General features: G+C 38.0%; 1 protein-coding gene across 2 annotated transcripts in view; it reads left to right on the forward strand.

Annotated features, from left to right (window-relative positions):
- LOC126259539 (L-asparaginase-like) overlaps window positions 1-23,278 on the forward strand; it is a 419,333-nt gene extending 396,055 nt beyond the window's left edge. The window contains exons 10-12 of one of the 2 annotated variants that reach the window (XM_049956415.1): window positions 15,423-15,545; window positions 15,626-15,725; window positions 22,352-23,278. In XM_049956415.1, the coding sequence (XP_049812372.1) occupies window positions 15,423-15,545; window positions 15,626-15,725; window positions 22,352-22,546 (418 nt within the window). In that variant the 3' untranslated portion in view covers window positions 22,547-23,278. The remainder of the gene's footprint in view (window positions 1-15,422; window positions 15,546-15,625; window positions 15,726-22,351) is intronic. The other variant, XM_049956414.1, reaches the window with a different exon arrangement.
- Window positions 23,279-27,717: the final 4,439 nt, after the last annotated feature.

Raw genomic sequence — 27,717 nt, forward strand, 5'->3', positions numbered from 1 at the left:
TTTGAATGAATTTGCATGCATTGCCATAAATAAATTAAAAAATAGTGTAACTATCGAAAACTTAAAGTAAAGAAACAGATCTGTTGCACTGTTTATTTATTTATTTATTTATTTTTAATCTCAAACACATTCACTGTGGGCCAGCCATTCCAATGCTGTGGTAGTTAGGTTATCTGGTAATGCACCAGTGAAGAATGATGCAGCTTTTTTGGTTGTTTTTGCTGATTTCATCGATAACTTGTGAGAAAGAAAATTGCTGTGTACCATTCAGAATTAACTAAACAATGGAAAGTCTAGGAGAGTATTATGAAAAGGATAAATTGCTACCCTCTATATAGAGGAGATGTTCAGTCAGAGGCAGGCTTAACAGAAAGACTACTATCAAGCTGCTTGTCCATTTGAATCACCAGAGATAAACTTTGACCAAGAGGTAACTGGACCATGCAGTTGCCGAGCACACTGGCCAGCACAATATGCTTCACTTCAGTGACTGTTTCACATCCTGCACAATCTGCATCTTTCCTAGCAACACCAGCTTTTCTGAATTGCACAGGTGGGATTTCTCCCTGAAATATATCCTATGTTCCTATAACACACCCGGCATCAACCTTTGCTGGTCCCTGTCCTCCACTTACCTCCAGCACCATACAGTCTTCTTTTCCACCAACACACCCACTAGTCTTTTTTCCTTTCTCTACTTTTCTGCTCCCTTTACCCTCCGCCCCCCCCCCCCCCCCTGCTCCCCTTTCCCACCAGTCTCCCTCCTAAACCACCCAAAAGGAGCTAGCAACCCTACCCTAACCCCATAACATCCCTGCACACACTCACATGCAGCTCTATCCTTCCCCCCCCCCCTCACCGACCTCCCACCACCACCACCACCACCACCACCACCACCACCACCACTGCCCTGTTGTCCCTCCCCGTCCATGCTCCAGACCTCCTCCTTACACCCACTTCCCAAGCAGATTGCTGCTCCCATCAGATACAGTTACTGTCCACAGACTGGCCACAGTGGCCAGAGACATTCGTCATGATTGTCTGAGTTTTGGTTGTGCTTGTGTGACTGTGTGTGTGTTTTTTACTTCAGAGGAAGGCCTTTCTGCCCAAAGCTTAAAGGTATAACAGTCTTTCCATTATACATGTCTGTGACTCAGTGTCTCCTCTGTATGCTGAGTAGCAATTGTCATAATATTGTTGTTATTCATAATTAATTTTTCTTCAGTTCGCAAAAGCAATTGCCATGATATGTCCATTGTAACTGAAGGAGACAGAAGTAATTATTTTCTTAAAAGTGCTGTACAAATTAACTGCTTTCATTGGTTTTGGTTCACCTTGGAACACCAAAACAGTTATTTGCTACTTAATTTCTGGGTTTTATGAATATGTCTAAGTTTCATCTCTGTTGCATAAATATTTTGCATCTTGTAAGTTGAATTTTTTGAGCATTTTCTAATACTAGTTGATATGAGCCTAATTTTGAGCTTTGGTCAAATTGTGAGGAATCCATTGAGAACAGGTTTCTTTCAAAACACAGGATGTTTGAGAATTCCCATAGCAAACTCCTAGGGATATGTAGAGAGGAGTGTGTGCATATTTTTTTTTAATAGGAAGCCATGTCTGGAAACATCCTGCTTACATGCTATAACTATCTGAAAACACATTGGTAATGCGACCACTTTTACAAGTAATTTTTAGACATGACCCAGTACAACACTTGTTTTATAGTCACCTTCATTAACAACCAAAGAAATTGCTTATGTACTCATTCACAGGTTCTTTTCTATGTGATTCATATGGCCTCTCCCACTTTGGGTGTTCACCATCTCCTTGGAGCACAACAGCCATGGCAGCTGGTGGTGATGGTACCCCTTTCTCAAAACCGTTGTGTAAATATGACAAAATGGGTCTGCAATGGAGTCACATGTTGTGGATAATGATCTTGATAAAAGCAACAGGCAGCTCTTCCATTACCAGAAGATTCACCATACAGAAGGATCATGTCAGTATTCTGCAAATGTGTACTCAACCATGTTGCTCTAACACTCATACACACGTGAATGAGGCTTGAACCAGGTCAAAGAGGTGGGATAGATGACAACAGCCAATTTGATATAAGCATCTCTCACTATGTCTGACCTGTGCCATACCTACCTACCAAACATGTTTTCAGATGGCTGTAGCATGAAAATGATAATTTCTGGACAAGGATTCAAATTCAAAATATTGTCCTCTGTCTCCTCTACAACTCTTAGAAGTTTGTAATGGGAATTTCCAAACACCCTGTATACTGCACTCTTCATTATGTTCAAGGATGCCTCTGTTTCATGGTATGCCAATGCTGATGCTACTCAGTCATGTCATGCACAGTATCATTGTGTTTTTGAATAACACCCTTCATGAAAGTCATCACTGACAGAAGCATGATCTTGATGAAAAACTAGTTACAAATAATCTTTCCTAAAGACTGAAAAAGTGTTTTGAGGCATTGTAGTTCAGTTAACCATTCACAAAAATGCAAGAGGAATTAAAAAATTAACCTTCAATTGGCTGTTAAAAATTAACTAATACTTGCAACTTCATGAAGCTTTCTTGGTTGGAAAAGGAGACTTTGAAGGTCACATGTCAGTCAGCTCTCTTTTGTATTTGTCATTGTGTAAGCAGCAAGTGAATGAAATGGATTCTGTTATTGTGCCCTCTGTCATTTGCAAGGTACATTCTGTCAAACATTTCCGGCAAGCAGAGGGTGCCAATACTCCCAATATTTGTTGTTGATTGTGTTGTCTCTATGGGGATGGGTTATAAGTGATGGTGTGATGAGATGGAGTGATACAGAAATCAACACTGATCACAAAGGTGTGCGTGATGAAAGTGGTAAAGAAAAATATTGAGGAGTGACTCATGAACTTGTGCAACATGTTGATGAAATTGTGCATGTGAGACTCCAGTTCATCATTTCTGAACTTTCTCAACAAGTGTCTCAGATTTTGAGGACTACTCTCTTTAACACTAGCATAAGTTTTTGTGCATGATGGGTACAAAAATGTATAACCAATGTTTATAAAACTGAAGGAACAGATTCAGAATGTCTAACTGTTGTTTGTAAAACTGAAAGAAAGGATTTTAATGCTCCTCAGCATTGTAATGAAAGGGGTAGGATTTTCAGAACAGAATCCTTACTGTGGAAGAGACCTGGCAGCAGTACAGGAATTCTTAAACTAAGGAACAGTCCAAACAGTGGATGCACACTCATTCCCTCAGTAAGGAAAATAAAGCAGATTCTGTTAAACTGCTAAGTGATTGTTATAGTTTTTTAGATTGCAAAGGAATGTTGTCAACAGATTTAATTTGTAATGTGTGAGAATGCTGTGACAGCACAGGTTTATTGTGAGGCTCTTAAAAACTCTGGAGGACAATCCAAAACAAGTGGCATGGTATGATTAACTAAGGACTCATTTGGGTTTACAACAATGCACAACCCCTTACTGGTAATAAAAAGAAAAACTCAAACGTTTTGGTTGGGAAATTTTTCATCATCCTCCCTATAATTCAGACTTGGCACCAAGGGACTTTCATCTTTTCCCAAGATGAAGGCCTAATGGCTACTTCACACTTAATGATGAATGATAGGCTTAAGGATGCTGTCAACAACTGACCAAAGCACCAGGTGGCACCATTCTTTGGTGAAGAGATAAAGAAGCTGGTGTCATGCTGTGACAATTTGAATGTGGTGGGGGGGGGGGGGGGAGGGCAGCTGTGTGGAGAGGTAATGTGAATATGGAAGTACAGAGTGTATACAAAAAATTATCTGTTTTCTTCTTTTTCTAATAGCCAATAAGAGGTTAATTTATGAATAGCCTCTTAATAGGAATTATCCAGTGAAGATCTTCATGTGAAATTTTACTTTTCTGTAACACTCACTGTAAACAAACTACATATCCAGTTTGAGCTGCCATTGTTTTAAACAAAACAAATGACAAATTTTATAACAGTAATATCACATCTAAATAGTGCCATCTTCTGGCTACTTGTAAAAACTTGAGATTTGTAGCTGAAGATGATGATTGTTATATTTTCCGTGTACTGGCTGGGAGAGAAAAGGGGGAGGGGGAGGTTTAGCAGAAGCATATATTGTTTAGTGTGTTGTGTTGTGTTGCCTTTACAAGTACAACAGAAGAAAATAGAGTTTCTGTTCCATCATGTACATCTTACACAACCAAGGACACTAGCCGGCCGAAGTGGCCGTGCGGTTAAAGGCGCTGCAGTCTGGAACCGCAGGACCGCTACGGTCGCAGGTTCGAATCCTGCCTCGGGCATGGATGTTTGTGATGTCCTTAGGTTAGTTAGGTTTAACTAGTTCTAAGTTCTAGGGGACTAATGACCTCAGAAGTTGAGTCCCATAGTGCTCAGAGCCATAGCCAATGACACTACTTCTATTAAAGCTGTTTACTTTCTCTGTTAATATTATTTATAGTTCATGTAATACCAACATGGCCCACAATAATTTAAGTGCATGGACTTCACAAGTGTTGTGAGATACTGTTTTATTTTTATCTCTTAATTAAATTGAAAATTGTAGTAACCTAGTAATACACAAAACAGATCCAAGTAACACAAGTGAAATTGTACAGAAGATGCAACATAAGTGATACACAGAATAACTGATGTGAGTGGTCCAGAACTGAAAGGACATAGTTTGAGAGAGTCAGCACTGCTCTGTGTGTTTGTAGGTATGAGTTGCTGGTGGATGATGCTGCAGAGACTGTGCCATGAGCATGCTTCCTACAGGTGTCCTGTAGTGGCCAGCCCACACCGATACAGCTGGCAGTTGATTTAAGTACACACTCGCAGTGACATTACACTCAGTGCACTCACACTCACACACACTAATAGCAGGATACAGCAAAAATGAATTTATTCATTCTAGAAATTTAATCTTGAAACTTGCAATAAAAGACCATTTGGTTTATGAGAGATACAGCCAGTGTGAAATACTTTTTGTGCTCAAAATTGTTAACATAGTACTTCATACTGAAGGAGGACTCCTCCTCCAAAGTGTACTTGCCCATCATATGCTGCTATGATAATCATGAAGTCTTTATCAAATTATTCTTTACACTGTGAGTCATGACTGTAGATGTCATTATTTGATTAAAATTTTAATTCTGTTGAAACCTCATGGCAGATTAATTCTGTTGTTTTGCTAAAATATCCTAAGTGAATTTGTGTATTGTTATGTGAAGATAAATAGCTGTGATTATCTTTAAGAGTGTGTTTTCACATTTGCAGGGGCGCTAACTTATTAAAAATATTGGGGGGGGGGGGGGGGCATACTTGGAGTCTCACCCCGGGGAAATTTTCTAAATTTTAGATGAAAAATAGTGAGTTTTAAAATTATCAACATTAGCACCCTGAAAACTGGACTCTCAATAACTCGACACTCTGTAAATCTCGACAAGCCTGACACTTTTTGGCTTTGAAAAAAGAAGCAAAACACAAACACGCACAGTATTTTCATACAAAGCTAATTTAATTTACAGTAATAATCATGCTTATATGTTGACTATTACAGAGCAGTGAATATATAGCTCTGAAAAGACTGAAATTATATTTGAGTAAATCCTAAACTATCATTAAAAGAATAAAACATAAAATATTGTTGTCATACAGTAATAGCACTTTGATTAATAAGTGAAATAGCTAATTTAAGCTTACTCTTAATAAGGCTTAGGGTTCATCAAATAAAAACAATATCTTAAAGTCAATGCTTTAATACAGTTAATACAGTGTGCCAAATACTTTCAGTCAAAAAATATGTAAATAGCGGGTTTTAATTGGGTCTTACACTGTATAAAAAATTTAAGTATTTGAAAATAACTAATACTGTACTTTAGTAACATAGTAATACAGTACTAAACTAGTACTAATATTTTGAAACTGAAAATTTAACATTATGTATGTATTTAATTCTCTACTTTACAAAGATTTTTAATATTGCTCTAAATGCCATTATTAGGTCTAGATTGTCTTTATAAAGTGGCAAATGTAGACTTTCTGTCTGTATTACTGAATATGAAGTCATTGATGAGTGGTTGGATATTCAATTCATCCAAAAAAATCTCGGTGGGCATGAAGAACAGCCAAGTTGTTCAGTCGCCTCTGTCCCATTGTTGATCGGAGGTATGACTTCAGACATCTAAAGGCACTAAATGACCATTCTGATATTGCTGTCATGATTGGAACTACTTGGAGAAGCTTAATGCATTTCACCTGACATTTCTCCAACTGCAGGCTCTTGTGTATTGTACTTTCTTACATCATGGATGGTTTTTAAGACCAGTTGTTTTTTATTAGCAATATCGGCTAACATATTCAAATGTAAGCACAGTCTCTCAATATCTAGGCCATTTTTTAAAAAACTCAGTTGATTTTTCCAGATTTGTTTCACCTCTGTTTACTAAAAGCAAGCACTCTTGTTCAACTGCAATGACCTGTGTGAGTCCAGTTGAAGCAAACCGCTCAGTAATGCAAGATTGCACCATTTCACAAACTTCAATGTAAATAGTGCTGCAGTATTCCTTTGGGGCTTTGAAAGTGTGTGCTGAGCTGGCTTCATTGTTTTCATACTTCTTTGGTATACTTAGATTCTGAGGAAGTGAAGGATCATCAAGTTGTGAAGGTTTTTCTTTTAAACACAATTCCCAAAAGTGTTCAAAACTATCACTCCTTCCATTCAATATACAAATCAAGCCCTCATACATTTTTTCCAGATCCACAACACTTAGATGACGGCATTGAAGTTTTTCATTGACATCCTCTACCGGGTTCACTGCATGGTAATAAAGACATAAAAAGAAATAAGTCTTGAATTGTAACATTGACTCAAGGTAGCCTGCACATTTGTAACCTGCCTCTTTTTTGTCCTCTGCAGAAAGCTCGGGTAGACCATTGAGTCGGGCAATGGGGTCATAGACCAGCTTGGTCGTTGGCGCTTTCACAGCGTATGCTTCTGAAAAGTCCCATCCTTTTGTTGGATCCCCTTACGGTGTTTATTAAGTCCTTGGCTAAAGCCATAATATCTCTCATAGACATAAGGTGGCAGAGACTGTCTATAACTGCCAAGTCTAAACTGTGAGCAGAGCAGTGCGCATAATGTGCTTTTGGTTATATATCCAAAACTAACTTTTTTAGTCCTTTGAACTTACCTCTCATATTCGAGGCACCATCATAGCACTGTCCTCTTAAGTTATCCATTGACAAATCAAGATGAGCAAAAACGTCTTTTAAAATACTAAACAGAGTTTGTGATTCAGTGTTGGGGGTCTCTTATAAGCCAATAAAGTCTTCGTTGATGATTAAGGAATCATCGACAGTATGAATACAAAATGACACTTGTTCGTGAATCTAAGAATCACTTGTTTCATCATCTATAACAGAAGAATGTTCAGTCTTCTTGATTGAAGCCAATACCTTTCTCAACACAGACTTTCCTAGTAGATCAATGATCTCATATTGAATATCGTGGGATGTCCACTTATACCCCAAATGCCTTAACAAATCTTTAAACTCAGGTATGTCATTCTTTTGGAGTTCCAATAACTGAAAAAAAATTTGAGATTGCAACTTCATGCCCTCTAATTGCTGGTCCTTGTCGGCATAGAAACTGCACAGTACTAAAAATTGTCTCAAGAGCTAAATGGCCTTTCTTCATATCGCTATCTAACTGTTCATTCAGTTGGGAGGCCAGACTCCGGTAAGTGATAGTAGTGATAGAATTTAGTTTCAGAACATCATCTTTATGCATAAATGTATTTTCATGAAGACAGAATTTTTCCAAAGCCTTTTTCCAGTTAGAAAACCCTACGGAAGTAAATGCATCTCCTTTTTTTGGAGAATATTGTATCTTCTTTTATTGCAGAAAATTGTAATAGATTTTTAACATTTGCCTCTTTGCAGGTTTTGCAAAAAACTTTTTCAGTAGATGCTTCATATTCTAGCCATGTATATTTGATCAACCAAGACTTCTGAAATGATCCTCCCTTACTGGATTGTCCAGGTTTCAGCTGTGAACAGTTCTTGCCTGAAGATGATGAGGCAGTTGACGACACAATAATTGTTGAAGGTTGACCTGCAGTATCATCAACTCCCAAGCGCGCCTTTTTGGTAACAGATTTATCTATTGCAAACTTAATTCACAATACACTAAGAGACTAAAGTAAAAAAATAAAATATAGTCATATAAAATAGTCCACTAGACACTAAAGTCGTCTGAACACAAAACACATGTGCAGCATGAACTGCCATCTGCTTCATATCTGCTGTGCAGCGAGCTACGTTAATTTAAGTATTAACTGTACTTTCTTACTTGTCACTTCTTCTTCCATGTGTTTTTGCTTTTAGGAAGCTTTAATTTTCGAGTAAAAGTAATAGTGTTCCATAGATTTCGTGTTTGTTTTGAATACAGTCAGAGAGAGTCCCTTTTTCAGCTGTAGTTCCAGTAGTGCTAGTGTTTCTTTTAAATACAGTCCAGAGACGGGTTGTGCTTATTTTCATTGTTTTCAACAAGAAGTGTCTAGTAACAATAGTTTAGTCAGCTATCAGCTGCCTTTAGTGAATTAGCAGTCTAGTTAAAAGTTGATTAACACTCTCCAGTAAATTGTTGACTTCTTAGGATGAATAGGATGTGTGACTGCTATGCACGGACGCAGGAGGAGCTGGCCACTGTTCGCGAACAGCTGAACGTGTTGATGGCCGCAGTCAGCTGTCTTCAGGCTGCTGCCTTGGAGTGTAGCAGCAGTGGGGAGTCCGGTGCGTTGCATGGTACACCCCAAGTGTTACATGCTTCGTCCACGGTCCCTGCTGTCGAGACATCTTCGCGCGTACTGGGCGCAGTTGGGCCAACCTCTCCCCAAGGGGAGTGGCGGGTTCAGTGGTGGTCGCGGTGCATGAAGCGGAGGGTGAACGTGGAGGCTGGCCGTGTGGCATTGCCCACTCAGCCTGTGAGTGGACATGTGGCTGCTCCTTCAGCAAGGTCTGAGCAGGCACACAGGGGGAGGGGTTTATTAGTGATTGGGAGCTACAACATTAGGCGGGTGATGGAGCCCCTTAGGGAGATAGTGGAAAGGTCGGGGAAGAAGGCCAGTGTTCATTCTGAGATGTGGAGGAGGCCCTGCTGGCGGCGATAGAGAGCACTGGGTGCACCCAACTGCAAATTGTTGCTCATGTCGGCACCAATGACTCCTGCCGTCTGGGTTCAGAGGTCATCCTCAGTTCATACAGGCAGTTGGTGGAGTTGGTGAAGGCAGAAAGCTTCACTCGCGGGGTGGAATCTGAGCTAACTATTTGCAGTATCGTTCCCAGAACCGATTGCAGTCCTCTGGTTTGGAGCCGGGTGGAAGGCTTAAACCAGAGGCTCAGATGATTCTGCAGAGATCTGGGGTGCAAATTTCTCGATCTCCGCTATCGGGTGGAGAAATGTAGGCTCCCCCTGAATAGGTCAGGGGTGCACTATACACAGGAAGTGGCTACAAGGGTAGCGGAGTACGTGTGGAGCGCACATGTGGGTTTTTTAGGTTAGCGAATTCCCTCCCTAGGCCTGACAAGATGCCTCCTGAGACGCGACAAGGTAGTACTAGGCAAAATGCAACAGGGAATAACAATATTAATGTGCTAATAGTAAACTGCAGGAGTGTCTATAGAAAGGTCCCAGAACTGCTCTCATTAATAAATGGTCACAACACCCACATAGTGCTAGGGACAGAAAGTTGGCCAAAACCAGATGTAAACAGTAATGAAATTCTAAACTCAGATTGGAATGTATACCGCAGAGACAGGCTGGACAGTGAAGGGGGAGGTGTGTTTATAGCGATAAAAAGTACAATAGTATCGAAGGAAATTGACGGAGATCCGAAATGTGAAATAATTTGGGTGAAGGTCACGGTTAAAGCAGGCTCAAACAGGGTAATTAGATATCTCTATAGGTCCCCTGGTTCAGCGGCTGTCGTGGCAGAGCACCTGAAGGAAAATTTGGAAAATATTTCGAATAGACTTCCCGACCATGTTATAGTTCTGGATGGAGATTTTAATTTTCCGGATATAGACTGGGAGACTCAAACGTTTATAATGGGTGGCAGGGATGAAGAATCCAGTGAAATCTTTTTAAGTGCATTATTTGAAAACTACCTTGAGCAGTTAAACAGAGAACTGACTCGTGGCAATAACATATTAGACCTTCTGGTGACAAACAGACCCGAACTATTTGAAACAGTTAACGCAGAACAGGAAATTAGCAATCATAAAGCGGTTACTGCATTGATGATTTCAGCCGTAAATAGAAATATTAAAAAAGGCAGGAAGATTTTTTTGTTTAGCAAAAGTGACAAAAAGCAGATTTCAGAGTACTTGATGGCTCAACACAAAAGTTTTGTCTCGAGTACAGATAGTGTTCAGGATCAGTGGACAAAGTTCAAAACCATCGTACAATATACATTAGATGAGTATGTGCCAAGCAAGAAACGACTGAGATAGAAAACTGCTGCTGAAGCAAAGGGAACTTCACAGCAAACATAAACATAGCCAAAGCCCTGCAGACAAACAAAAATTACGCAAAGCGAAATGTAATGTGAGGAGGGCTATGCGAGAGGCGTTCAATGAATTCGAAAGTAAAGTTCTATGTACTGACTTGGCAGAAAATCCTAAGAAATTTTGGTCTTATGTCAAAGTGGTAGGTGGATCAAAACAAAATGTCCAGACACTCTGTGACCAAAATGGCACTGAAACAAAGGATGACAGACTAAAGGCCGAAATACTAAATGTCTTTTTCCAAAGCTGTTTCACAGAGGAAGACTGCACTGTAGTTCCCTCTCTAGTTGTCGCACAGATGACAAAATGGTAGATATCAAAATAGACAACAGAGGGATAGAGAAACAATTAAAATCACTCAAAAGAGGAAAGGCCGCTGGACCTGATGGGATACCAGTTCGATTTTATACAGAGTATGTGAAGGAACTTGCCCCCCTTCTTGCAGTGGTGTACCATAGTTCTCTAGAAGGGCGTAGCATTCCAAAGGATTGGAAAAAGGCACAGGTCATCCCCGTTTTTAAGAAGGGACGTCGAACAGATGTGCAGAACTATAGACCTATATCTCTAATGTCGATCAGTTGTAGAATTTTGGAACACGTATTGTGTTAGAGTACAATGACTTTTCTGGAGACTAGAAATCTACTCTTTAGGAATCAGCATGGGTTTTGAAAAAGACGATCATGTGAAACCCAGCTCGCACAATTCATCCACGAGACTCAGAGGGCCATAGACACGAGTTCCCAAGTAGATGCCGTGTTTCTTGACTTCTGCAAGGCGTTCGATACAGTTCCCCACAGTCGCCTAATGAACAAAGTAAGAGCATATGGACTATCAAACCAATTGTGTGATTGGATTAAAAGTTTCTAGATAACAGAACGCAGCATGTAATTCTCAATGAAGAGAAGTCTTCTGAAGTAAGACTTCTCTCCATTGAGAATGACATGTGTTCTGAGTGATTTCAGGTGTGCCGCAGGGGAGTGTCGTAGGACCGTTGCTATTCGCATTATATATAAATGACCTTGTGGATAACATCCGAAGTTCACTGAGGCTTTTTGCAGATGATGCTGTGGTATATTGAGAGGTTGTAACCATGGAAAAACTGTACTGAAATGCAGGAGGATCTGCAACGAATTGACGCATGGTGCAGGGAATGGCAATTGAATCTCAATGTAGACAAGTGTAATGTGCTGCGAATACATAGAAAGAACGAAAGATCCTTTATCATTTAGCTACAATATAGCAGGTCAGCAACTGGAAGCACTTAATTCCATAAATTATCTGGGAGTACGCATTAGGAGTGATTTAAAATGGAATGATCATATAAAGTTGATTGTCAGTAAAGCAGATGCCAGACTGAGATTCATTGGAAGAATCCTAAGGAAATGCAATCCTAAAACAAAGGAAGTATGTTACAGTACACTTGTTTTCCCACTGCTTGAATATTGCTCACCAGTGTGGGATCCGTACCAGATAGGGTTGATAGAGGAGATAGAGAAGATCCAACGGAGAGCAGCGCGCTTCGTTACAGGATCATTTAGTAATCATGAAAGTGTTATGGAGATGATAGATAAACTCCAGTGGAAGACTGTGCATGACAGACGCTCAGTAGCTCGGTACGGGCTTTTGTTGAAGTTTCGAGAACATACCTTCACTGAGGAGTCAAGCAGTATATTGCTCCCTCCTATGTATATCTTGTGAAGAGACCATGAGGATAAAATCAGAGAGATTAGAGCCCACACAGAGGCGTACCAACAATCTTTCTTTCCACGAACAATACGAGACTGGAATAGAAGGGAGAACCGATGGAGGTACTCAAAGTACCCTCCACCACACACTGCCAGGTGGCTTGTGGAGTATGGATGTAGATGTAGATGTAGATCCACACGGAATGACTACAACAGCAGGTGGGCTTTATATAGCCATGGCGTTGTAATGTCTTGAAGCATCAAGGCAACGCGAGATGTAAGGTTCCAGGTGCTTCTGCTCCAGGCTATACCCAAAGGTTCACACACTTGGACAAATTCTAAGTGTGTCTGCAGCACCATAACACTATCACGTTTCCCACCACTCATTTTCAGTTAACCTGCTTACTACAGTAATAATTCTTTGTTTTAACTCATTGCTGAATGTATTTTAAAAGGTAACTGTCATCAAACAAGGAAAATAAAGAATTCTAACATAATTTTGTGATTTTACAAAGCAAAGGATAACTATTGGGGGGGCTCAGCCCATGCAAAAGAATTTTTGAGGGGGCTTGGGCCACATGGAGTCGACGCCTGTACACACGTCAGCTTACTCAGATAATAAATCTGTTTGGAAGAAAATTTGGAATTTTGCATTTTTAGAATAACTGACATACAGGATTCCTTCTCAAGGTAAACACCACTTCTCTGCTCAGACTTCCATGTATCTGAACTTGTGTGCCAGTATTGGATCTGCACCCATGTCATCACCTTTTGTGGAGAACACTCTTACTGACTGAGATGTTGCTCATAGTGCTCAGAGATTCAGTCTGTCAAGACATCACTTCTGTTTGTCCAAACTTCACAGATGTTGGGTTACTTTATGGATCAACACTCCTGAAAAAATGTGATTTGTGTCACAGGCTATGAGATATTATTGAAACAAGTCCTGTACTATCTGAAATATGTAATGCACCACAAACACAAAGAATTTTTCCAGAGAAAATGGGTGAAATATGCCATTGTTAACCCCCCTCCCCCCTTTAAGAAAGGTGATAGAAGAGATGTCTGTAACTACTGACTTGTTTCACTACTGACATCATTTCCCAAAATTTTGAGAATGTAATGTATTCTACAATAATATATCACCTGAGCCACAATGATATCCTCAGCAAATCTCAGTTTACATTTCTGATGATTTTGTCTGGTGAGAAATGCCATTTCAATGTTCAATAGCCAAATTCTAAAAGTGTCGAATAACAAAATAGTGCTGGTTGGTATTTTCTGTGACTTGTCTGAGGCATTTGACTGCGTGAATCACAATATTCTCCTAGATAAACTGAAGTTTTATGGGATGGATGGTATACCAAACCAATGGATAGTGTCATGTGTAACTAGAAGAAGGCAGGTAGTTGTAGTTAGGAACTTGACCAATGTTAGCAGGGGAGATTCTCCAGACAGAGGAGAAATCATGTATGGGGTTTTCAATGCTCAGTCTTAGGTCCACTAATGTTCCTCATATATGTAAATGATCTCCTGCCTAATATATAACAGAGAGAATTAGTTCTTTTTGCAGATGACACTTATATTGTGAACAATCCAAGTATACACACAGCAACATAAGACAAGGCCAACAATATCCTTAAAAGTATCATTGACTGGATTCTGTGAGCAGTCTCAGTTCTGCACATCTGGAAGTACAATGCCAGTGATAAGTGCAACACATGGTGAAGAAATAATAAATAGATTGGAAACTTCAAAAGTCTTAGATGCCCATATTGATGAGAATTTAAACTGCAAAATGGACATTTTGGAACTCCTAAAACAACTTAGTTTAGCCACATTTGCACTTTGAGTCATCGCAAATCATTAAATTGATATTTTCATTCAATAATGTCATATGGTATAATACTGTGGGGTAACTCATCATTAAGGAAAAAAGTTTTCATTTCTCAAAAACACACTGTAAGAATAATATTTGGTGCACACCCACGTCATCTTGTAGACATCTATTTAAGAAGCAGGGGATTCTGACTCCTGTTTCACAGTATACTTATTCCCTCATGAAAATTATTGTAAATAATACACTGCAGTTCCAAAGGATCAATGATGTACATAATTACAATAGCAGAAGATAAAATGACATTTGATACCCTACATTAACGTTGTCTTTAGCACAAAAGGGGTGCATAATCCTGAAACTAAAATTTTTGATCACTTACCCAGTGATACCCTCCGCCGTACAACATACAGTAGTTTCCAGAGTATTTATGTAGCTATAGGTATAAAATGTCTGACAGACAGCAAAGTAAAATTTTAATACAAACTGAAAAAGTTTCTCCCTGACAACTCCTATTTCATACAAGAATTTCTATTATTATAATGTGTAAAAGGTGGTGGTTAGGAATTGCTAACTCATCTATATGTTTAATGATGATGATGATGATGATGATGATCAAAAAAACTTGTTAAGCATGTAGTCATATTTAGAAAATAATTTGTGATGTAAATGTAATATGATTTGTTCCACACAATACGATTTATTATGGAAATGATCCATAAAACATGAAACAAACTACCTAACTATCTGACATCCAACACTCCTTTGTACCTGGAATTCCCATTAGACAGCAAATTTATGTTTTTTGGCCACATCTTATGTCTGGTGAGAAAATAGCCATTGATTATAAAAGACATTATGTGTCGTATAAATTCCTGTGTGTCAAGGGCACCAATAACTGCACCCCCCGCATCCTTGCTTTCAGGAAAACAAAGAGAGTATAGTGAAGTTACTTGTTTTTCTTCAATAAAATGATTTAAAAGTCAGTATTATGCTGGTTTTTAACAGGGTCAGAATGAATTTTTTTATGACTTCTTACAAGTTGCCATTAATCTTCCAAAACATTAAAAATACTCCATACCCCTAGGTCTAGCCCCATCCCCACCCCATATAAAATATTGTATGGGGCTTTTGCTGTATGTTACTTTCTATTTGGCGCAGTTGTCAGTTAGGAGATAAATTTATCAACTCACTACTTTACAGTGAGCTATTAACAACATGTAATTGCTTGATATAGTTATAACTTAATTTTATACTTTTCTATATGAGGTAGTTTCTATGGAATTTTAGACCCTAACTGTACATCCATCACCTTGCAGGTATGACAGAACACCTCTGATAGATGCTGTAAACAACGATCAGCATGAAATAATAAAATTACTGAGACAAGCTGGTGCTCATTTACATGGCAACCCAAGAACTATTGGAGAACACCTCTGCAGGTGACTAAGCAAATTTGAGTATAAAATAGAACAAACCTCCAAAAGAGTGAAAACTCACAATCATATCTTAAATTTCACAGTGCAGCAGCAAGAGGCAATATAAACCGGCTTAAGTCGTATCATTTAGCAGGAGCAGATCTTGAACAGCCAGATTTAAGTGACCGTACTGCCTTACATTTGGTAAGTACGTAAGTAACAGAGGATAAAATACAAGTATCAGATAATTATTCTTCTTATAATGGGTTCTCAAGATGTGAGTAAATAGTGTTCAGACAAGAGCATCCAAGTGTGAGGAATGAATAAATGAGCAAAGCACATGCTATTCTGAGACATGTCCTTGTAATACTTAAACAATCACTGTTATTTCAAATCAAATAAAGTAAATAAGATTTTCCTACAGTTGAAAGTTACGCTATTCATTACTCTTTAAGATCACATACATTTATAATGTATTGCATTAAAGACAGGCCCATTGTATGAAGACTACTTACACACCATGTACAATGAAAACAGCTGATGTTCTCTTGTTTGGCAATAACTTATTATTGTTTTGACATTTTCCAGTAACTTATGAAAATTATGGAGATTTACAAATGCTAATGGACATTTCCACATGCTGTTACGTGCAAAAATTGTGTGCATCGTAATGATCTACAATAATTATTTTTGTTCCTGTGACTAAGAGATGTTCAGGAAGGCATAATAGACTAATTTTATTCTGCTTCCAAAGTCATGTAACCTATAAGAAGGCCATTTACTTTGTATTTCACTACTCTGTTACGTCAACCCCAGGGGCCTCACAACTCTTTTCCGAGTGTGTGTGGGGCCCAAGCCATCGCCCCAGTTCTTTCAATTTCTGTGTCATTATCCTATTATTTGACTACTTTTTTCACTCTGACTTAATCTTTACAAGTGCCCTATTCAATGTCGACTAGACTATAGCTTCAGTGCCTGCTTTTGGTTAGTCAGTTTTACTTATTTGTCAAAGCCTGCACTCATTTTGGCTTATTCACAAATGTTATCAGATACCAAGTTTGAATTCCACTTTATTTTCAAATTTTTTTTAGTAGTACAGTTCATGCGATGAAGATCACCTAATACACAATATGCTAGCCAGTCCATGTGGAAGTTCATCAAGAGCCCATGCAGTAGTATCCTCCTGATTTTAGAGGGGATGCACTGCTAGTATCTATGCTTTTTTCCTCCCCATCAAGGCTGAGGAGGATGTGTCTGTCTTATTTGGGATAATGGAACTCAGAGCAACAACTTCTGTGCCAGTAGACCATTTCTTAAGTGGGGTGGCTCCCATGATGAGAGCCTCCAGCTGGAGTGACACCACGGTGGAACAGTTGTAATGAAGACTACTAAGTGGAACCACGCTGGTGGCCCTGTGGCTCCAGCAACCTCATCAGAGCAGTCGACTCACTTTAATGCAGGATGATATAATACCAGTATGTTTCCCTCATTAGATGTGAATTGAGATGAAAATTGACATGTCATACAGGGAGAGAAATATGTGCCTCAGTTTGCTAGTTTGTACCAGGACTTCTTTAAAGACATTATTTTATATGGAGAAAATCGAAGACAATTAGGTGGAGTTACCTCGATAAACAAAATGTAGAATGGATGCATATGTAGTGAATCAGCATCCTCCACTCCTGTCCAGGAATTATTAATCTCAGACAAACTTGTTGACATCCCTGTCACAATTACCCCGCACAAGAACCAAAATATCATCAGTTTTCCACAGAGACCTTCTACTTCAGATGCATGTTGAATTTTGTACTAATTTAGAATGTAGTGGTGTCTATTTTATTTGCTGGGTTCAACGAGGGCCTACAGGTAAGAAGACACTGTTGCATTTATCTTGGGTTCTGAGGTTCACTTACTTCTGGATGTATTTAATGTTATGCTTTACTGGTGTAATGTAAAATCTTATGCACCATTTGCCTCGAGATGCTTCAAGTATATGAAATTTGGCCACATGCCATCGAGTTGTACAAATGAAACTATCTGTGGATACTGTGGATGACCATGACATGTGGCTGCCACCTGGGTACAACTGCCTTACTGCACCAGTTACTGTGAGGATCATTCCCTCTCATCACCAACCTGCTATGTCACAAGAAGGGAATGTAAGATCAGTGAGGGTAAATATCTGCTCTTCCTCCTCATCACTGGGTTCTAGTGGCCATTTCATCTTCTCATTTTCTGTGAGGAAGGCAACTACTCCTACCCCTCTCCCATTATCTCTATGTTTGTGAAGGGGCCTTGGCTCCCCTCCACCCCTATAAACAAGATCTATATGTGATCCTGGCCCTTCTACCCGAACCTTCACAACACCATGCCCTTATGGCAATCAGCAGCTGCAAGAGGTATGGACACTGGGCCATAAGAACAGCCTTCTCTTCATCTGTATCAGGCGTGTATCCGGATACTACTACTACTGAATACAAATAACATATTATTATTATAATTAATGGTGGTGGTGGTGGTGGTGGTGAGGAGGAGGAAGGAGCAAAAGAAGAAAGAACCAAAGGTGATGGCAAACCTGGCAGCTTCAGCTCCCCTCACTTCCCCTTCTTCAAGTATTGAAATAAGGCAGTTGGTGGCAAACAGCAGGTGGCATTAACCCAAACTGAATCATAATTAACCATTCAGTTATTTTGGCACTGCCATTACACACATACACACAAAGGTAATCCAGTGGAGTTGAAATGGTCATTGTTGTCACCTTTCTAAGCTGAAACATTTTCTCTTGCTTTACTCAGTGGTTTGCATAGCTCTTCAGGAAATCAGATTCCCTTAAATGTATTCACCTATTTGACATAATTGTCCCGTCTGTTATAAGAACAGAGTTGACCTTTGCATATTCAATAACAGTTTCTCTACTCACTTTATTACAGCACATATTCATTTCAACTATCAACCTCACAACACTTATGTGATGACCCCAGTGATAGTGATCATCACCCACTTGTTTTATATCTTCCACACTGATATTCAACTGGACACCCACTGTATTGAATACTGAAGAATTTTAAAGTGGCATATTTTTAGCTCTTCCCTAGAATAATGATTATATATATATCCCTCCCTCCGCCAAACAGTTAAGCTACAGTATCTGAAAATGAATTTATCATCAAAACTGAATTGCAGTCAAATACAGAAAGAAAAAAAATTCTGTTTGTAAAGTGACAAGAGACATAGACAGATAGTCACAGACTCATTGTCTTCTATCACAACATGTTCCTTCCTCTTCATCTGGAAAATATAAACTAATTGTGGAATTAAATAGGGAAGCTGTCAAGGAATTATAAGCCAAGGAAGACATAGTAGAATAGTTTGAGTAAAATCAACAGTGAAAGATTAGTGATGACCAAGAAATGGAAAGCTAAAAAGAAATTAATTGTAGAGAGTATAACTCTCAAGCTGGAAATGAAAGGAGCAGGAAAATAGAAGTCTAGAATGAGGGAAAGAGAATAAAATACCAATTGATGGACAAAGAAATAGTAGAGGGAAGATAATACATTAGAAGCAGCAATAAAGAGAGAAAGAATACACAAATAAATAGAAGGTAGTGGCACAGAAAATTGAGGGCAAGGAAGTAAGTGGGTAGTCACTAACTACGACATGGTCGCGTATACAAACAGTGATCCAATACTGTCAAATATTTTTTATTCCAGTCTTTGGTCACAATATCAATTCTTTAGATGATGACCGGTTTCAGTCCATAATGACTATCCTCAGATCTACAATATACAAACACATACACCTAGTGAGCAGTGTGTCTTTCAACATAATACAGCAATACATTTCACAATATACTATCATACAACCAGGGAAATGCGCAGATAAAATACAGTAAAATGTACCTTTTTTTACACCATGTCCTAAAGTGATAAGGCCATAATGGCATCGTCAAAACATATAAATATAATAAGCACAGCATCGTCACAGAGATCTAAAATAAGGTGTAGAATAGGTCACATTGTCCACATAGTCATTATTGCAACTGGCTACTGAAGTACTGTAGCTACCAGAAATCTGTTTGCCTACATCCTCCCTAGATGTCGCCACAGTGGGCTTAGATGTAGTCATCATTTACGCAAAAAAACATAATTGATAAAAACTGATTAGGTTAATTACATGTAGCAGACTTTTAAAATTGATGACTATCATAGAAACCAATTGTGATACATTAAAAGACAAATACAGTTAACCCATATAAAATTATTAAAAGGAAATAAGCATGAGCCCACTAGGGTACTCAATGGACAAAGCAATTTTGTGCCCAACGCCTACTTTGCTTTGTTTGATAACATACTACGATAACCAAATAATGCCTCTCGTATTTTTACCTAGCCATACTTGATGATTTATGTCGAGAACAGTAGGTGTTTGCCTTACTTCCATACATCGGTCGCTCTAATTCTGTAACTGATTATGTCCTACCTATTCATGGAATGTATAGCCAGACTATATAATTTATTTATTGACTGTTAATATGTTGTTTGCACGTTTTCTGTGGGAGACATATGTTGTATGTAAAAGCCCTCTAGTGGTTAAGTTCTTAAGATCAGTGCACACCTACATAACAGCCTATAACAGCTTGGTGGCCAACCCAACAGAGGGTGCTGATCATTGATCTGTCCTTTTTTCAGCTGTCATATAGACATTTTAGCTTTCATAGGCAATTTATAGGTTGCTATAGGCAAGTATTATGTGTATTAATTGTTGACCATAAATTCACCATAAAAAAGGATCGGTCCCATTCTCTTCATATATTTCCTTTTAATAATTTTATATGGGTTAGCTGTATTCATCTTTTAATGTATCACAATTGGTTTCTACGATAGTTATCAATTTTAAAAGTTCACTACATGTAATTTTCCCAATGTGTTTTTATCAGATTATGTTTTTTTGCATAAATGATGACTACATCTAAGCCCACAGTAGTGACATCTAGGGAGGATGTAGGCAAACAGATTTCTGTTAGCTACTGTACTTCAGTAGCCAGTTGCAATAATGACTGTGTGGATGATGTAGCCTATTCTACACCTTATTTTAGATCTATGTGACGATGCTGTGCTGATTATATTAATATGTTTTGACGATGCCATAATGGCCTTATGACTTTAGGACATGGTGTAAAAAGTTAAGTTTTATTGTATTTTATCTGTGCATTTCCCTGGTTGTGAGATAGTATATTGTGATACGTATTGCTGTATTATGTTGAAAGACACACTGCTCACTAGGTGTATGTATTTGTATATTTTTGATCTGAGCATGGTCATTACAGACTGAAACCAGTCATCGTCTAAAGAATTGATATTGTGATCAAAGACTGAAATAAAAAATATTAAGTGGGCAGTGGCAGACACAGGAAAATATAGCAAGGAAATGTTACAAAGAGAAGCTTAAGGTGTGACATGGATTTTGTAGAAGTTGATTACCCAAAGATAAGTGTGTCTGGCTGATGTAAGGAGAAAAGTGGTTAGGATGGACCATACTACAGGATATGACTTCAGAGAATTTTTACCCTTTTGTGAAAATTGGCTATGTATTCCTGTGCAAGAAAGTTTGAGATGATTTATGTGAGAAGATACAGTTCTGTGTTGTTTTTCACGGTGACACAAGGAACAAAATATCTATCTCATAATATTCAGAAAATGTCATTCAGTTTTAAATATTGGCATAACTGATTAATGTACTTAAGATTTGCTGGGAATATCATAATTAAGAGCAAAAAGTGACACATGTGAAAGTATACAACAGATGAAAAACTTTTCCAGAAGACATTGGCCCATAAACAAGCCATTTGCAAGATAATTAAGAATGTGTGGTTAAAATGCACCACTGACTATACTTTGGAATATTTCCCTAGTTGGTACAAATTATTTGAAATATCAACTTTTTGATTAAATCCCCATCAAAGGGAGCTCCACTTATGGTGTACCGTAACAAGAAATTCAGTACTGTATCAGCACATTACGTGTTTTAACTTACTGTTCTCTCATACCTATTAAAGGAGGTCTTCCACATGTTGCTTTTACATTGGATCATGTTGCAAATCTTAACAAGATATACTATTCACTGCTTCAGTTCCTTGTGTGTATCTTCTGATATGACCCCAGATAGAGAAAGACAGAGGATTAGTGTCAGGTGATCTTGGAGGCCAAGGTGCAGGCCCTGATCAACCTATCCCTCATGGACTATATTGTTATGTTAGATGTCTTGCATTAGCAGTAAAATGTGCCCATGTCAAATCAAGCATAAATGACATTCTCCAACAATAGGCCCTGGGTGACATTTGAGATCAATCAGATGATAACTTAATGGAAAAGTTAACTTAGGAATGACATATTGTAACACATGAAGCTGCTTTATAGTTTATTTTTAATTAAAAATAAATTATATAGCAGTTTTAAGAGTTAAATATGTAATTTCTAAGATTTATCAAGCTGTGAAACAAAATCAACAAAAATTACCTTGAAAAATTTACATTTCAAATACATTTGTACTAACTGGGTCAATATTTCATATCAAAGTCTGTGGCAGCTTGTAATCCCAAATTCACAATTATTTTGCAAATGGCTTGTTTGAAGACTTATGTGTACTGGAATGTTTTTGTTTCTACCATTGTGTATTTTAACCCGTGTCAGTGTTCATCATGATATATTTTGAATTTGCCAAGCATCTGCATCTGCGTAATGTACAGCACCTCCTGCATTTGTTAATGAGTTCATAATGAACTTTTTAATTCTGTAAATGTAATGTGAGTAATGAATTGTTTTATTTTTCAGGCTGCACTTCATGGTCATGTTGATTGTGTATCCTTCTTGCTAGTAAATAATGTACATAAGGATGCAAAAGATCTTCTTGGGCACACACCAACAGATTTGGCTACAGCTATGAATCACACTGATGTTCTCGAATTGCTTCATTTTACGGAACCTGATGACAATACAGATGAAAATGAATTCAGCAAATACCTTTGAAAGTGACTAAACAGGCAGGAGGGACTTAATGAAAGCCACAGCTGCATTAGGTGTGGTGGTTATAGAAAGTGGAAATGTGACTTTGCAACTTGGAAGTTAAAAACCAATATTAATTTTGTAGTAACTAATGCAGTTATATGAGGAATTACTTAGTGCCTGAAGATTATTTGCCATTTTTTTGTATGAAGTAGATATGAAGTAGAATGAGTTGCAGTAATGATTGTTTTATAACTGCAAGAATTTTTGGCAGAAAGGAGGTGACTTGCAGACCAGAGCAATGCAACTGCCAACTTTCCTTTCTTTGTATACGGTTGCTGAACATGCAAGCACCTTCTCAAATGTTTTGAAATTAAGATCCTTGTTACTACTTTATATTTTCTAGTTTGCAATTAATCTGTGCAATTGTACAGTTCATAGTAATGCATTGAGAGCTGATATTAATTAATGTCCTTGTGATGTCTTTTAAGTTATCTCATTTGTATGAATGAACTCGTGTATTAAATTACTGAACAGAAAGTGCCGTAAAACACTAGTTCTAGACTCATTAAAATGAAACTGAACAGATGATTCATTGCTTGCATCTGCTTTTATAACAAGAAAGACAAGCCAACATACTGGTATATAGTCTCAGCATAATTTTTTAGTTGTTGCTGTGGCTATTTTCCATACAAACTTCAGAAATTATTTTGTACATATTTATATATAATAAGCAAACTACCTATGTGAGAGGTATTAGGTAATAAATTCTTTATAACCCAGATGTATTTTGCATTGATTTGAAAACTTCATTGACTGGTTTTGTTATAATGTTACACGTTTTTTTATTTCACATGTATTTTGTAGATTTATGACATGTAGGTTGAGTAGTTTTTGCATCTACATCAGTACCACATGATGTACTGTATGACAGAACATACATAGTGTACCACTATAATTTTTCCCATGTGATGATTGAGAACAACCAGTACAGCTCAAGCAAAATTTACCAGTGTGCTGCCATGTGACAGCCTATAGCCTTTCAACTTACCAGGGTAGTAATCATAAATAAACTGAAATAGTGGTACCAGAAGGAATCTAACCCTAGCTGATGAATTGTCAGTCAGTATGCTTGATCACTCAGGTATGGTATCATTATATTAATTGCTCCTCAAAACTCCCTCATGCCCTCATGCTTAATGCCCACACAGTACATTTCACACTTTAAAATTAAACTACTGGCCAAGTGCTGAGCAAGAAGCAAATAAGCACCCTCAGTGTTGACAGGGACAGTGTCACATGAGAGCATGCACAGTCTGAAATGGACAGATGTATCCCTTCTCTAAGTTGATCGTGGCATGGCTGACCATGAATTCAGCACTCATTACTGGTTTCTAGTTATTGCAGTGAGAGCACTACAAAACATGTTTTCATCCATTTGATTTGCATAAGAGCACACATTTGAAAAGAAAAGGCATAATTTTAATGCAGTTTTTGGCTTGCATTCAAAACAAAATGACTCAATTTTAGTCTGATATTTACAGTTTGCTGTAGAACATTAGCACATGATAACTGGCAATCACTGAGATCAATAGCCATTAGTATGCCCTGTTGTTGTTGTGGTCTTCAGTCCAGAGATTGGTTTGATGTAGCTCTCCATGTTACTCTATGTTGTGCAAGCTTCATCATCTCCCAGTACCTACTGCAACCCACATCCTTCTGAATCTGTTTAGTGTATTCATCTCTTGCTTCCATGTTTCACTTCTATACATGGCTACACTCCATTCAAATACTTTCAGAAATGATTTCCTGACACTTAATCTATACTCGATGTTAACAAATTTCTCTTCTTCAGAAACACTTTCCTTGCCATTGCCAGTCTACATTTTATATCCTCTCTACTTCGACCATCATCAGTTACTTTGCTCCCCAAATAGCAAAACTCATGTATTACTTTTAGGGGCTCATTTCCTAATCAAATTACCGCAACATCACCCAATTTCATTCGACTACATTCCATTATCCTCGTTTTGCTTTCCTTTCAAGACACTATCCATTCTGTTCAGCTGCTCTTCCAGGTCCTTTGCTGTCTCTGACAGAATTACAATGTCATCGGCGAACCTCAAAGTTTTTATTTCTTCTCCATGGATTTTAATTCGTACTCCAAATTTTCCTTTTGTTTCCTTTACTGCTTGCTCAATATACAGATTGAATAACATCAGGGATAGGCTACAATTCTGTCTCACTCCCTTCCCAACCACTGCTTCCCTTTCATGCCCCTTGTCTCTTATAACTGCCATCTGGTTTCTGTAAAAATTATAAATAGCCTTTCACTCCCTGTATTTTACCCCTGCCACCTTCAGAATTTGAAAGAAAGTATTCCACTCAATATTGTCAAAAGCTTTCTGTAAGTCTACAAATGCTAGAAATGTAGGTTTGGCTTTCCTTAATCTTTCTTCTAAGATAAGTCGTAGGGTCAGTATTGCCTCATGTGTTTCAACATTTCTACATAATCCTAACTGATCTTCCCCGAGGTCAGCATCTACCAGTTTTTCCATTCGTCTGTAAAGAATTCATGTTAGTATTTTGCAGCCATGGCTTATTAAACTGATAGTTTGGTAATTTTCACATCTGTCAACACTTGCTTTCTTTGGGATTGGAATTATTATATTTCTTGAAGTCTGAGGGTATTTCACCTGTCTCATACATCTTGCTCACTAAATGGTAGAGTTTTGTTAGCGCTGGCTCTCCCAAGGCTGTCATTACTCCTAATGGAATGTTGTCTACTCCCGGGGCCTTGTTTCAACTTGGGTCTTTCAGTGCTCTGTCAGACTCTTCACGCAGTATCATATCTCCTATTTCATTTTCATCCACATTCTCTACAATTTTGCGATCATTTAAACAGGAAATGCAAATAGAACAAAGGCATGCACGTGATGCCTGATTCTGGATTGTGTATTTTGAAACTGTAAGTGGTAAGGTTTTCTGTGACACATGATGTCATTGTGGAAGTGCCCATTAAAGGAATAAGGAGTATTTCTATGATGCTCTCATACTCACAAAGCAAAATATTTGAGGAATTCCACAGTTTTACTTTTGATAATCAGTCTCCTCCGTTAATCCAAGTTAGTAGGGATTCAGAACCCAAGAGATGATGAATTTACAATAAATTACATTGTCAAAAATAGGAATATCCATCCACAGTCAGTAATAAATGTTAGGAGTCTAAACTCCGGCAGCATAGAGTGTCTTCACAGCCTCCTTACAACAAAAATCAGATTACAAGATGGAAGGAACAAGAATGCTAAAGCACCCATCTTAAAAGAAGAAAAGCTGAGTAAGCAATTACTGTGGAGCATATCTACAAAAAATTTAAAAAATAAAAAAAAGTAGAGAAAATAAAACAATGCCAGTAATTCAGAGCATAATGTATATTAAGGTTTGAAAAAATCACGGAAAATACCATGAGAGAGGGGGGGTGGGGGGGGGGGGGGGACAGAACAGTACTGTTTTGCAAAGAGATTAAAGAAATGTGTGTAAAAGGAGATGGGCCTATTTGAGATATAAAACACAGAAAACACAAGAGTCTTATGAAGATTGCAAAAGAAATTGTAATAAGGCAAAATCACTAGTGAATCATTTTAAGAAGGAATACTGGGAATTTTTTTCTAGAAATAAAGAATATGACATCTATTGTCTACAGAAACAAATCTGGACAATGATAGAGGAAAGAATTAAATGAAATTTTGAATTTGAACAACTGAAATGTGGAATCACAGGACAAATAACCAACAGAGTTGTTTAGAAATAAAAGCCTACAAGAATATGGAAAGATGTCAGAGATCAGCGTGTCAGTAAATGCTGACATTACTGTTTCACATGCAGAGGCAGAAGGTGCTGTAAGTCTGCTAGAAGAGAAAGGGGCTGGGAGAAACGTCCAGGGTAAGATTCTATCTCCAATAAGTATGGAGCACATCTAATAACTGAACCGTTAGACAAATTAATTGACAGTTTTATAACTGGTAATAAAATTTCAAATATACGGAGAACTAGTATCACTATTCTCATGTACAAGGAAGGAGATAAGAAAGACCTGTCCATTTACAGAGAGATCAATCTACTCAGTTAATCTCTTAAACTCTTCACAAAAAGAATAAGAAATAAAATAAAAATTAAAACTCTTACATAGGAGCAGTATGCTTTTAAATCCAGTAAGTCACGCACAGATGCAATATTCAGTTCACAGGCATGGCAAACCTACTCTAAAATTTGAGGATTTCTTCCAACTTGATCGAAACAATTGAAGATATTTATTCCAGCCACTAATTCCAGATGAAAATTGAGTCCAGGTTAACTAGCTGTACACCAGCACAGTGGTATTAGAAAAGATAGCTCTTTGAGCCCAGTACTTTATCATATACACTGAGGTGACAAGAGTCATGGAAAGATCTCCTTTTGTTTGATATGGCATGGACTCCAAGTCACTGGAAACCCTCCAGAAATATTGAACCAATATGCCTCTGTAGGCACCTTAATTGTGAAAATGTTGTCAGTGCAGGATTTCGTGCACAAATTGACACCTCAATTATGTTCCCTCTACACACTGCTGCTCTCATCCATTAAGTGAAATCCTTCAGCCATGGTGAGAGGTAATGCCTGAAATTTGGTATTCTCAGCACAATCTTGACACTGTGGATCTCAGAAAATTGAATTTTCTAATGATTTCCAAAATAGAATATCCCATGCTTCTAGCTCTAAATACATTAGCACATTCAGAGTCCGTTAATTTCCATCTTGCAGCCATAATGTCGGAAACCTTTTCACATGAATCACCTCAGTACAAATGACAGCTCTACCAAGGCAGTGCCCTTTTATGCCTTTTGTATGCAATGCTACTGCCATCTGTATACATGCACATCACTATCTCATGTCTTTTGTCTCCTCATTGTAGTCATGGATGAGATGATAAAGAAGGTATTGGCTGCCAGTGGTTGTAGACTGGGAGGATGAAGAATTAAAAGTTGTTCCTTATGCTGATGATGTAGTTCTGCTAGCAAATAATGAAGATAATCTGCAAAAACTTTTGCATGTATGTAACACGGTAGTCCAAAACCTAAATTTGACCATATCTACTCAAAAAACTGAATGTATTTGACCATATCTGTGGAACTGGTTTGATGTAAACTGGAAGTAAA

The sequence above is a fragment of the Schistocerca nitens genome, chromosome 5 (assembly GCF_023898315.1).
Source record: "Schistocerca nitens isolate TAMUIC-IGC-003100 chromosome 5, iqSchNite1.1, whole genome shotgun sequence".
NCBI classification, from domain to species: domain Eukaryota; kingdom Metazoa; phylum Arthropoda; class Insecta; order Orthoptera; family Acrididae; genus Schistocerca; species Schistocerca nitens.